At 43.6% G+C, this 13,726-nt stretch overlaps 1 protein-coding gene across 2 annotated transcripts in view; it reads left to right on the forward strand.

Annotated features, from left to right (window-relative positions):
• Nucleotides 1-13,726, forward strand: part of SUSD3 (sushi domain containing 3) — a 52,382-nt gene that overhangs the window by 24,513 nt on the left and 14,143 nt on the right. For both annotated transcript variants that reach the window (XM_084634730.1, XM_084634731.1), the window contains exon 4: nt 2,200-2,364. In XM_084634730.1, the coding sequence (XP_084490856.1) occupies nt 2,200-2,364 (165 nt within the window). The remainder of the gene's footprint in view (nt 1-2,199; nt 2,365-13,726) is intronic.

Here is a 13,726-nt window from a genome sequence, read left to right on the forward strand (position 1 = left end):
CTGTCTCCACCGCCATTCCTGCTGCTCACCTTGCTGGATTCAAACCCAGAAGGAGCAATATGGGGCAGATGAGGCCAGCGAAGGGCAAGGTGATGGGGCCAGCTCTGGCTCCAGGCTCCTCCATGTACAGTTGCATCTAGAGCTGTGCTGGAACCGGAATTTCCATTCTGCGGGAAGTTCGCCAGTGTTGAAATTTGGTTTTGTTTGAAATCAGAACAAAAGCAAAGAATTTTTTGAAATTTCCCACTAAACATAATTTTTGGGGGGGGGGAGTCAGTCAAGGTATTGTTTTTATTTTGACTTTTTAACATTTTTTTATTATATCATCAGTTTATACTATAATAAAATAAAATCAAGTTCTCAGCCAAAAGTCCTTTTGAAATGAAACATCAAAACTTTTTGTTTTGAGAAGTTTGCCGTTATCAAAATGCTTGTTTTCAATTTTTTTCCAAACACGTTTTTGTCAGAATCAACATGTTCCCATGGAATGTTTCATTTGCAACAAATAGGCATTTTCTGATGGAAAAACGTTTCACTGGAAAATTTTCGACCAAGTCTAGCTACTGTACATCATCACAATATAACATGATTGCCTTTTTTGGATCCTCTGTTTGTTGCCACCACCTCTCCATCCATTGCCTACCTACTCCCCCTGCAGCCACCCCTTTCCCCCAGCCAGACGTTTAGCTACTCTCCTGCCTTTGACTGTTTTTAATCCATATCACCAAATATGTGTGTAAACTGAATTCAGGCTGGTCCAATGACATTCTGTTGTGCTGTCATAAGGGGGCTCTCAGTTCAGGCCCTGAGCTCATCCTCTGCTCCAGTGGCTGGAAGGAGCTGGGAACATTGGGCAAATTGCGGGGCTTAGCCCCACAGGGGGGACAGCAGGTGGTGGCACATGACAGAAACCTCCCTCTCTCTGAGCTTGAAGTGGCAATGACATGTCCTGGAGAGAGTGGCTGCTAGGATGCCCGGAGGGAATACAAGTTAGCACAGTGAGGTTCGGGGCTGGTTGGGGGAGAGGAAATAAAGGCCAAAGATCCCAGAAAATCCTAGCATCCTTAGTGATAACTTAGCTCCTCACACTCCTATTCCCACTGAAGTCAATGGGCAGCACTCCCGTTTTCTTCAGTTGGAGCAGGATTGAATCCTGAAAAAAGAAGGGCTGAGCAAAACAAAATCAGAGTTGCCAACTCTCACAATTCAATCACAAGTCTTGTGATATGTGGCTTTTTCCTTAAAGCCCCAGCTTCTGGAGTCATGTGATGTTGTAAGAATCGTAGGTTTCCTTTAAAACCAAGAAAAGTCCATTTCTAACCCTCGTGGTTGTGGAGAAAAGCTTGAAAATGTGACCTGAGTGGTATCCTAAGGGGTCAGACACCAGAGGGTAAATAAAACAAGCCCCAAATGTGTTTGTTTTAATCTCATGATATCAGCTTAAAAATAATTATTTTTGAGGTCTAATTTATTGTTTGAATGCATGAAGTTGACGGTACTGCAGATATTTTTCAGAGTAAAGCAGTTTTCATTTTTCCATAAGGTACCAGCAATTTTTTAACAGTGACACTTTTAAAAGGCCAGATCCTGCTGTTCTTAGACAGGCTGAACTCCCTTTGATGTCAATGAGCGTTTGTCTGTGAAGGGACACAGGATCCTACCCTATGTGGCTTTTACTAGAAGTTAAACTTTAGGGAAGTATCTCATGGACCAAGGAGGGAAAGCATGGGTTGCTGTCACACCCAAACTGAACAGGCCCGGGAAGCACTACATTCCTTATGGGAACGTCCTCTGGAATTTAATAGGGATTAAATCAATTGGACTCTGAAAACTATTCTAAAAATCTATAGATTTGAATAAAAATAACAACCTTTCTACAGGTTTCTTTGAACTAATCCTAAGTGTTCCATAAAGGATTGCCCAGAATCAGATGTGTTTTTACAGTAAGTACAATTACAGTGGGTTACATTTTCAAGAATAAGATTTATCCTATCTTGAGCTGCAGTTGAAGAAAGCATCCCTCTTCAGGAAGGCACATACTTAAGTCTGGTTATAGGTGCATGCTTAAAGTTAAGCCTGTGCGTTAGAGCTTTCCTCAGGAGAGATGATTTTAAGGTCATCTGTTCCTGAATCATAGGTGCTAAACTACTGTACCAATGTCTGCCCTGGCTGTAGATTTTAACCAAGCTGTGTTTACAGGGATATGCAGCTATGGTACCAGCTCAGAAGTGAAGAACTGGAAAACATGCAAGCTGCTTATTTTGGTTTTAAAGGCAGAAATAACAACAATAATAAACACTTCAGGAATAAACCAGCATTTGACGATGGGACTAACCTGGCATATGACAATGAAGGCTTCTGCAGGTGAGATGATTAAAATGCAATACGCTGTGTTTCTGAATGTGTTTGCCTGAGTAGATGTGAGAAGAAGGAGGATTAGTGAAAAGTTGCCTCAGAAATAAAAAAACGTTGTAAGTGTATTGTCTGTTTACGGGTAACACCAATCTGCAGACAAACACGACAAGCTGGTCTGAGTTCATGGTGTTTGCAGTTTGTTTCCCAAGCTGTGTGTTCTCCATCCTACAAGACGCTGGGCACGCCTCCGAGGTGCTGTGCATGCTGGGAGGGTGCTGCATGCCCTTTGCTTGCATTATAATCAATGGGAGCTGAGGGCGCTTGACACGTTGCAGGGTCAAGACCTAAAGGTTTCATGTTATTGGTTGTTTTCTGTGGGAATTAATAATGTCACAAAGACAAGATTTTGAGACAGCTTGAAAACCAGCATGACCTTGAGCCCTTATAGCCATTCTCTGTCCTGTCCTCAACGCCGTTGGGTTAGGCCTGATCTACACGCAACATTGCACCAAGTTAATTAAAGGTGTGTATTTAAGCCCATTTAGTGAAACTGGTGCCGAGACCTGTGTGGATGCACTTATTGGTTTAAACCTGGCTTGAGCCTGTGTCAGTACCTTTCCAGGCACGAGCTCAGTCAATATAACCAGCTGGAAACTGGTATAAGCCTGTCCATACAGGGCTTGGCACTAGTTCAATGACATTGGTTAAAAACATACCTTTAGTTAAACCAGGGCAAACTGTGTGCCTTATGGTTTCCTGGGCTTCGGGCCAGAGGAGACTCAGTCAACCACTGTACGTGGCATGCTCCCCTCCCAGACTGTCGGTGTTCCCGGCCAATGTGTGTGGAAGATAGTGCGTCTCTGGACAGCATTAAATGGTTTCTGGCAGGGCAGCGGAGGAGTCAAAGCTACACGTTTTTTAGTGGGTGTTAATCTGGGAGCCAGACTATATTAGCACTACAAGCCAAAAGAACCATTTGGGGAGTGAGGTACCACCCAGTGTGCATCAGCCACATCACAACCTGTCCCTAAATAATGGTGTAAGGAATGTGTTTTTATTGTACATGTGCTTAGCACAGTGGGGCCCTGATCCTCTGGGTGCTACTGCAGTACAAACACTATCAATAATTGTGTGTGAAATCCTGGCCATATTGAAGTCAATGGAAGTCATTGACAGTCTTTATGGTCCCTTAGACATATTGGGTGAAATCCTTGCCTCACTGAAGTCAATGGAAGTTTTGCCATTGACTTCAGTGAGGCAAGGATTTCACCCAATATGTCTAAGGGACGATACAGACTGTCACAAGGTGGACCACACAGGGCTGAGAGGTGGTGTAATTTACATCTTAAACTCACCTCTGAATTTGTGCAGATGTGTTACACCGATTTTACTGATATAAACTAAAGAGCAGAGACACGTGAAGGGAAATGATAATTACCATGTGTCAGAGTCTAATCTCAGTTTCACTAGTGCCAGCCACATAATTCTGTCTCATTTCACTGAACTATCCTTTTGCTATCGCTTAGCACTAATATGCAATATACAGTACATTACAGTTCCTGTTTACTGTTAATTCACTGCTCACTTTACAGACTTTGCTTACAGCAATATCTATGATTTGTAATGGTTACCTGTAGAAAGCAATTTTATACAGCTTATAAAACACCTTCCATTCCACAGCTAGAAATTTATATTTAAGTGGTGCATTTAAACAAAAGTCTGATGGCTGTTTAATCAATTTTTAGATCTGGTGGGGTTCAGAAAGACTTCTAAAGCTAATTATAATGGTGACTATACTCTTAAACCAGCTCTTCAAAAGGATTAAGAACTAATTTGTCATTTTGAATAGCTACGTATGCTGGAGTGTTAACGCAGGGTAAAAACACAATCTGCTTTTAGAATGTTTTAAAATAAAATGTAAAATCCAGCAGTTCCTAAATATAAAGGTTATTTCTCCATTGGAGCTACCAGCACCTTAGAAATTCTTATCTAAGCCACTCTATGGAGAAAAATCTTTTATTCTATTTACAAAATACTGCACCTCCTTCCTTAACTGAATGTAACAGGGAATATACAAGTCAACTGGACATGCAAAGGTTCAGAAAAACAGCTTTTATAAGGTCTGAAAATGAGTTTGTTAGTTCATTAAGAAAGTGGAGAGTTTATAAACTTTGCAGAAGAAAACAAAGGGCTGGGAAGGCTTATGAACTCTGCAACCTTTCCACATAGTAAACTTAATGACAGGTTTCACAGTAACAGCCGTGTTAGTCTGTATTCGCAAAAAGAAAAGGAGTACTTGTGGCACCTTAGAGACTAACCAATTTATTTGAGCATAAGCTTTCGTGAGCTACAGCTCACTTCATCGGATGCATACTGTGGAAAGTGTAGAAGATCTTTTATACACACAAAGCATGAAAAAATACCTCCTCCCACCCCACTCTCCTGCTGGCAATAGCTTATCTAACGTGATCACTCTCCTTACAATGTGTATGATAATCTTATCATACACATTGTAAGGAGAGTGGTCACTTTAGATAAGCTATTACCAGTGGGAGAGTGGGTTTGTGTGTGGGGGTGGTGGTGGTGGTGAGAAAACCTGGATTTGTGCTGGAAATGGCCCAACTTGATTATCATACACACTGTAAGGAGAGTGATCACTTTAGATAAGCTATTGCTAGCAGGAGAGTGGGGTGGGGGGAGGTATTTTTTCATGCTTTGTGTGTATAAAAGATCTTCTACACTTTCCACAGTATGCATCCGATGAAGTGAGCTGTAGCTCACGAAAGCTTATGCTCAAATAAATTGGTTAGTCTCTAAGGTGCCACAAGTACTCCTTTTCTTTTTAGTAAACCTAATGTGCTGAAAGCAAATACTGGCAGATGTATCCTACCTTTGGATGACAGAGTGCAGGTTAATCAGGATTCAGATAATCAAGTTTCCACTGTATTTCACTGATGCAGAGACAACATGCATCCAGCACATGTGGACTAGTTATTCAGATATTACAAAAAATCAACTAGATTTCAGTTGTATCAAAATCTCCAGGTTTGAGCTAAAAGCCTGGTTGTTTCAAATGACCACTCAGGTTCAGAAAGGCTGTTTCTTCTAAATGGAACAGGAAAGCATTTGTCTGAGTTTGGGCAGTTATGAACATTGCCTAAGACTCTATCCTGGAGTTACTGTAGGGATGAGCATGACCTTTTAACAATGCAAACCAAACCAACTTTTGTATAAGTACTTACAGTGGTACATTTATATTCTCCGTTCCATAAAATGTTATTAAAGCTATAGATTTCTACAGTTTAATGCTAGTAAATGGATCTGTGTGCATTGGATGAGATGAGGGAATTGCCTAATGAATTATGTGGCAAATGAACCTTGAATATGACAAATGATATGCCAGCTTTATGTGTCACTTTGAAGGTTTATTTGTTGTATAATGAATTAGACAGAGTCACATCTTATTCATCATCCTAACCACAGCTTACTGTTAACAGCCAGGCAGTATCAAAGGATGGATAGGTAAGTGCAAACGGAAGCTGTCTGATGTATTATAGGATGGGTGAACATTAAAGACCCCAAATGAGATAATAGCTTTCCCCATTGTTTCCTTTCTGTATATAATGCAAATACACACTTGGGCAACTTTCATTTTGGGCTATTTCCTGCCAGTGCATCAGTCGCCATGGGCATTCAAGCCTAAGTGCAGGAAATTGCGAAGCTCAGGGACAAAGTGAAAGCAAATCCAAACAAAGTCACGTTTACCTTTTTGAGATCATTGGAGTAATTGACTTTATTCCCTGAGAAAACGTCCTCTTAATGGCAACATCTGGCCTTTGATTGTAAATCAGAATTTCCCATTGTTTCCAGTGAGGAATTATGCTTAAAAAACATGGCTCATTGTTTGGGGTTTCCCTGCTCTTGTTCATGACCAAGCCACACAACACATAGACCCTCAATGGATCACAAGTTGCATGAATTTTCCCCCCTGCTGGAGAATGTTTGTGTGTTGGTTTTTTATGTGAGATAACAAAAGGAAGTGGTTCCCTCCCAGAGAATCTGAGAGATGAGGCATATGCTTATCTGAGGGAAGAGTATTGGAGCCTTGGAGATTTATACAAGTTTTATGATAGAATTGACTTTCTTTGGAGAAAAGAATTCCTATCACAGTAGTTGCTCCTTTGCATGATATGTATCATAGGGTATATCTATATAGCAGTTAAACACCACTGGCTGGCCCAGGTCAGCTGAGGGGCTTGCGGGGCTCGGGCTGCAAAATTGCTGTGTCGATGTTTGGACTCAAGTGAGCGTCCCAGAATCTCGGCTTCAGACTGAGCCCAAACATCTACATGGCTATTTTTAGCCCTGCAACCTGAGTCAGCTGAGTTGGGCCAGCCACAGCTGTGCCATGGGTCTTTTATTCCAGTACAGACATAGCCTTTGAGAGGCAAGGGTGAGGTAATATGTTTTATTGGACCAACTTCTGTTGGTGTCTCTCTCACCAACACACATTGGTCTAATAAAACATGTTACCTCACCCACCTTATCTCTCTAAACAGTGGGACCAACGTGGCTCCAAGAACACTGCAAACAGCTAAAGTATCTGGGAGGTAGAAAGCACCTTCTTTAAGACACTTCCCACACCTCTTGAGTATATCTTTAGCCTATTTCTGACTATTAAAAGCATTCTTAGAATCATAGAATCATAGAATATCAGGGTTGGAAGGGACCTCAGGAGGTCATCTAGTCCAACCCCTGCTCAAAGCAGGACCAATCCCCAACTAAATCATCCCAGGCAGGGCTTTGTCAAGCCTAACCTTAAAAATATCTAAGGAAGGAGATTCTACCACCTCCCTAGGTAACGCATTCCAGTGTTTCACCACCTTCCTAGTGAAAAAGTTTTTCCTAATATCCAACCTAAACCTCCCCCACTTCAACTTGAGACCGTTACTCCTTGTTCTGTCATCAGCTACCACTGAGAACAGTCTAGATCCATCCTCTTTGGAACCCCCTTTCAGGTAGTTGAAAGCAGCTATCAAATCCCCCCTCATTCTTCTCTTCCGCAGACTAAACAATCCCAGTTCCCTCAGCCTCTCCTCATAAATCAGGTGTTCCAGTCCCCTAATCATTTTTGTTGCCCTCCACTGGACTCTTTCCAATTTTTCCACATCCTCCTTGTAGTGTGGGGCCCAAAACTGGACACAGTACTCCAGATGAGGCCTCACCAATGCCCAGTAGAGGGGAACGATCACGTCCCTCAATCTGCTGGCAATGCCCCTACGTATACATCCCAAAATGCCATTGGCCTTCTTGGCAACAAGGGCACGCTGTTGACTCATATCCAGCTTCTCGTCCACTGACACCCCTAGGTCCTTTTCCGCAGAACTGCTGCCGAGCCATTCGATCCCTAGTCTGTAGCGGTGCATGGGATTCTTCCGTCCTAAGTGCAGGACTCTGCACTTGTCCTTGTTGAACGTCATCAGATTTATTTTGGCCCCGTCCTCCAATTTGTCTAGGTCCCTCTGTACCCTATCTCTACCCTCCAGTGTATCTACCTCTCCTCCCAGTTCAGTGTCATCTGCAAACTTGCTGAGGGAGCAATCCACACCATCCTCCAGATCATTTAGGAAGATATTGAACAAAACCAGCCCGAGGACCGACCCTTGGGGCACTCCATTTGATACTGGCTGCCAACTAGACATGGAGCCATTGATCACTACCCGTTGAGCCCGACAATCTAGCCAACTTTCTATTCACCTTATAGTCCATTCATACAGCCCATACTTCTTTAACTTGCTGGCAAGAATACTGTGGGAGACTGTGTCAAAAGCTTTGCTAAAGTCAAGGAACAACACGTCCACCACTTTCCCCTCATCCACAGAGCCAGTTATCTCGTCATAGAAGGCAATTAGATTAGTCAGGCACGACTTGCCCTTGGTGAATCTATGCTGACTGTTCCTGATCACTTTCCTCTCCTCTAAGCGCTTCAGAATTGATTCCTTGAGGACCTGCTCCATGATTTTTCCAGGGACTGAGGTGAGGCTGACTGGCCTGTAGTTCCCAGGATCCTCCTCCTTCCCTTGTTTAAAGATGGGCACTACATTAGCCTTTTTCCAGTCGTCCGGGACTTCCCCCGATCGCCATGAGTTTTCAAAGATCATGGCCAATGGCTCTGCAATCACATCTGCCAACTCCTTTAGCACTCTCGGATGCAGCGCATCTGGCCCCATGGACTTGTGCTCGTCCAGCTTTTCTAAATAGTCCCGAACCACTTCTGTCTCCACAGAGGGCTGGTCACCTCCTCCCCATGTTGTGCTGCCCATTGCAGTAGTCTGGGAACTGACCTTGTTCGTGAAGACAGTCGCAAAAAAAGCATTGAGTACATTAGCTTTTTCCACATCCTCTGTCACTAGGTTGCCTCTCTCATTCAGTAAGGGGCCCACACTTCCCTTGACTTTCTTCTTGTTGCTAACATACCTGAAGCAATCCTTCTTGTTACTCTTAACATCTCTTGCTAGCTGCAACTCCAGGTGTGATTTGTGGCTCTCTCATCCCAGTCAGGCTAACAGCATGAAAAATCTGAGGCAGATGTTTGTACACGCCAACAAAGATCGGTAACAGCATGCCGAAGCCCTGTCTACACTACAGAACTGCAGTGTTGCAAGCTGCCGTGGGAATTTGTCACACAGTGAGGCACACACACAAAAGTACGCACCTCTGTGTGCACATGCAGTACACACAGTGTTTTCTGTCTTTTTTGAAATTTCTTTGAAAGATTGTGTGTTCTATATTTAGATCTAGGAGCAAAAATAGTTTAAGAAAAAAAAGTAACCCCCCCCCGTTGATATTTGACAGAATAGACCTTTTTTTATCGTTTTTGACATAACTTTGAGCAAGTCAGTATCAAGCTTTTGTCAGAGTGATCCCACAGTTTTTGCCTATGCTTGGAATAGGAAATCAGTGTGACAACTGTGTAGTGTGGGTTGGCAGCTGCTGACTTTAATGGTGACCACTGTACATGGAAGGAGCCACTTTCTGACCTTGGATACACGTGAGCAAGTCACACAGAAGCGATGGGAGAGATGCACATACGTAGGTGAGATCAGCATGTGATTCAATGTGAGGTGCATGTTAGCAATTGCCATCTGTGCCATCCAGCTGCTATTTGGAAGAAAGCAACAGTGTGGTGGTTACTAATACTTATTTTGATAAAGCCACATGCCACTAAGCTCCATATGTTGGCAACATGACCAGTCTCTTGTAATATTCCAATGACTGACTAGTGCCTGAATAATTTACAGCCACTTACAGGGAGGATGTGCCACATAAGAAGGGACTAAAAAGTTTGTTTTCTCAGGATTTGATGATAGGGGATGTAGGAAGGAGAGAGTGTGTTAATGGTGTATAACAGGGAGCACAGTGAAAAGGGATACTTTACCTTGGATGAAGACATGGGGGAAGGAGTGTGGCCCTGTGCCATGCACACAGCCCAAACAATGTCAGTGAACCTCAACAGCACCTATAGCGAGGAGTACAAGGTCATCCGTCCAAGGAGAGGAGAGATGCCCATACAAACAGCAAAAGGTGTGTGCACCTGTGATGCAAAGGCAGAAGCAGAGGTAGTTAGGGCTTATCTGCACAGGGAAATTGACCAGATTAGCTGTTCCAGAGTTAGTCTCCACTCGTGGTGTTATTCTTCAATCGCTATTCCTGAGGAAACTACAATCCATCGGTGATCTTCCTGATAACACCATCTTGGCCACTATGGATGTAGAAGCCCTCTACACCAACATTCCACACAAAGATGGACTACAAGCCGTCAAGAACACTATCCCCGATAATGTCACGGCTAACCTGGTGGCTGAACTTTGTGACTTTGTCCTCACCCATAACTATTTTACATTTGGGGACAATGTATACCTTCAGATCAGCGGCACTGCTATGGGTACCCTCATGGCCCCACAGTATGCCAACATTTTTATGGCTGATTTAGAACAACGCTTCCTCAGCTCTTGTCCCCTAGCGCCCCTACTCTACTTGCGCTATATTGATGACATCTTCATCATCTGGACCCATGGAAATGAAGCCCTTGAGGAATTCCACCATGATTTCAACAATTTCCATCCCACCATCAACCTCAGCCTGGTCCAGTCCACACAAGAGATCCACTTCCTGGACACTACCGTGCTAATAAACAATGGTCACATAAACACCACCCTATACTGGAAACCTACTGACCGCTATTCCTACCTACATGCCTCCAGCTTTCACCCTGACCACACCACATGATCCATTGTCTACAGCCAAGCTCTGCGATACAACCGCATTTGCTCCAACCCCTCAGACAGAGAGAAACACCTACAAGATCTCTATCAAGCATTCTTACAACTACAGTACCCACCTGCGGAAGTGAAGAAACAGATTGATAGAGCCAGAAGAGTTCCCAGAAGTCACCTACTACAGGACAGGCCTAACAAAGAAAATAACAGAACGCCCGCTAGCCGTCACCTTCAGCTCCCAACTAAAACCCCTCCAACGCATTATTAAGGATCTACAACCTATCCTGAAGGATGACCCAACACTCTCACAAATCTTGGGAGACAGGCCAGTCCTTGCCTACAGACAGCCCCCCAACCTGAAGCAAATACTCACCAGCAACCACATACCACACAACAGAACCACTAACCCAGGAACCTATCCTTGCAACAAAGCCCGTTGCCAACTGTGCCCACATATCTCTTCAGGGGACACCATCACAGGGCCTAATAACATCAGCCACACTATCAGAGGCTCGTTCACCTGCACATCCACCAATGTGATATATGCCATCATGTGCCAGCAATGCCCCCTGCCATGTACATTGGTCAAACTGGACAGTCTCTACGCAAAAGAATAAATGGACACAAATCAGATGTCAAGAATTATAACATTCATAAACCAGTCGGAGAACACTTCAATCTCTCTGGTTACGCAATTACAGACATGAAGGTCGCTATCTTACAACAAAAAAACTTCAAATCCAGACTCTAGCGAGAAACTGCTGAATTGGAATTCATTTGCAAATTGGATACTATTAATTTAGGCTTAAATAGAGACTGGGAGTGGCTAAGTCATTATGCAAGGTAGCCTATTTCCCCTTGTTTTTTCCTACCCCCCCCCCCCCAGATGTTCTGGTTAAACTTGGATTTATGCTGGAAATGGCCCACCTTGATTATCATACACATTGTAAGGAGAGTGGTCAGTTTGGATGAGCTATTGCCAGCAGGAGAGTGAGTTTGTGTGTGTGTGGGGGTGGGGGGTGAGAAAACCTGGATTTGTGCTGGAAATGGCCCACCTTGATTATCATGCACATTGTAGGGAGAGTGGTCACATTGGATAAGCTATTACCAGCAGGAGAGTGAGTTTGTGTGTGTGTGTTTTGAGGGGGGGGGTGAGAAAACCTGGATTTGTGCTGGAAATGGCCCACCTTGATTATCATACACATTGTAAAGAGAGTGGTCACTTTGGATGGGCTATTACCAGCAGGAGAGTGAGTTTGTGGGGGGGGGGGGGGGGGCAGAGAGTGAGAAAACCTGGAATTGTGCTGGAAATGGCCCAACTTGATTATCATACACATTGTAAGGAGAGTGATCACTTTAGATAAGCTATTACCAGCAGGAGAGTGGGGTGGGAGGAGGTATTGTTTCATGGTCTCTGTGTATATAATGTCTTCTGCAGTTTCCACAGTATGCATCCGATGAAGTGAGCTGTAGCTCACAAAAGCTTATGCTCAGATAAATTGGTTAGTCTCTAAGGTGCCACAAGTACTCCTATTCCCCTTTAAATTCACACTCTACCTTACTCCAGAATAACAGCCCCAGGGAGATAACACCTTTAGACCAACGTTCCCCCTTCATCCACAGCCAGGATCCCTGCTGGCTGTTTTATAGATGCTAGAAAAGTATGACTCTGCAGGTGAGCCATGCAAGCTACGCACCACACATGGACAGGCAGAAGCCTGAATATTAGCAAAGGGAAGTTTAATAAAAGCTGGCCGTCTCCACTGCAGGGTGACAAAGATATCTGAGAGATTAAAGTGAGTGTCAGTGAGAGATCATATTAAAGTAATGGGAACCAAAAGGAAAAATGAAACCACTTCCCTCCACCCAAGCATAGCTGTGTGGCCACCTATAAAGGAGCAGTCAATTACAGATGTTGTTCAGCTGAATACAAACTAGAGCTAGGACAAAGCAAATTATTTTGGCCTTGGATTCACAGCTTGTAGGAAGAGGGAGAAATTTCCTTGGTTCATTTGTGATTGCCAAACTGAAACAACACTCTCCTTCACCTCTTTTAAATGATTCCAGCCATTCTTCTAGGAATTTCAAGGAGAATCAACTAATAAACATGCATAACCTGGCACTACGATAGGAAACTCACTACAGTAACTAGGGTACACCGTAAACCATCCTCCCTGTGCATATGAAAATATCCAGTAAACTCAGAACACCCTGCTGTGTGTGCCTTGCCACCACCAAACCAGGAGCATGCCATCCACTAGCCCCACCACTGGAAAAACCGATACAATTAGAACTAGGAGAGCCTGCACCAGTTGGGAAGTCAGTTTGCATTAATATCCAGATTATGGTATGAAATATCCAAACTACAGGAAGCCTCCATTTCCCTCACTTTCAGCACATGTCCCCCCATTTTATCCCCTGGGATAGCCCCTTCCTCGACAAGGAAAGAGCTTTGACTGGTGGCCTGCTTTCTCCCCTCTTCAGGGATTTTTTGAAGATCACAGCAGACCAGCTGCCTTCTATCACCTTTAAGAAGCATATCTGCTATCTCTCTCCTTCAGACTTGAGGAGACAAGCCCAGATTGCTTCTGCTCACCCTTTTGGGTTAGACTCAGCTAATCAGCCCCTCTGAAGAAGTGTCATGTGACATAATCCAGTCCACCCAGTAAGCAATGCATCCCAAGGAGCTGCAATTAAATATAATGGGTTTTTTTTTTTCCTAACATGAACACTTTTGGAGGAAATGCTGCATTTGTGTAGAAACATTGACAACAACCCAAAAACTCAAACTAGGAAATTTGGAGTGTTTGGAGTTCGAGGTGGATTCTTTTATACAGCTCCCTTGCTTGTTTTCAGATGTACTGTTGTCACCAGTTAGCTGAACTGACTGCAGGAGTGAGTCAAGTGAAATGAAAAAGCCGATGTCTATGACTACACTTGGAAGTCCTCCTATTAGACACCCACTGCAGCTGGTACATATTACCAAGCCAAAATATCTGCAGCTGGGCAACAGATTGATGTACACCCACAGAAGTTATTTTTAGTGCTTGTCTCTCAAAGATCATGAAATTTGGTCTTGGGTCCTTTCCAAC

This window comes from Lepidochelys olivacea, assembly GCF_965140295.1.
Source record: "Lepidochelys olivacea isolate rLepOli2 genome assembly, chromosome: 7".
NCBI classification, from domain to species: Eukaryota; Metazoa; Chordata; order Testudines; family Cheloniidae; genus Lepidochelys; species Lepidochelys olivacea.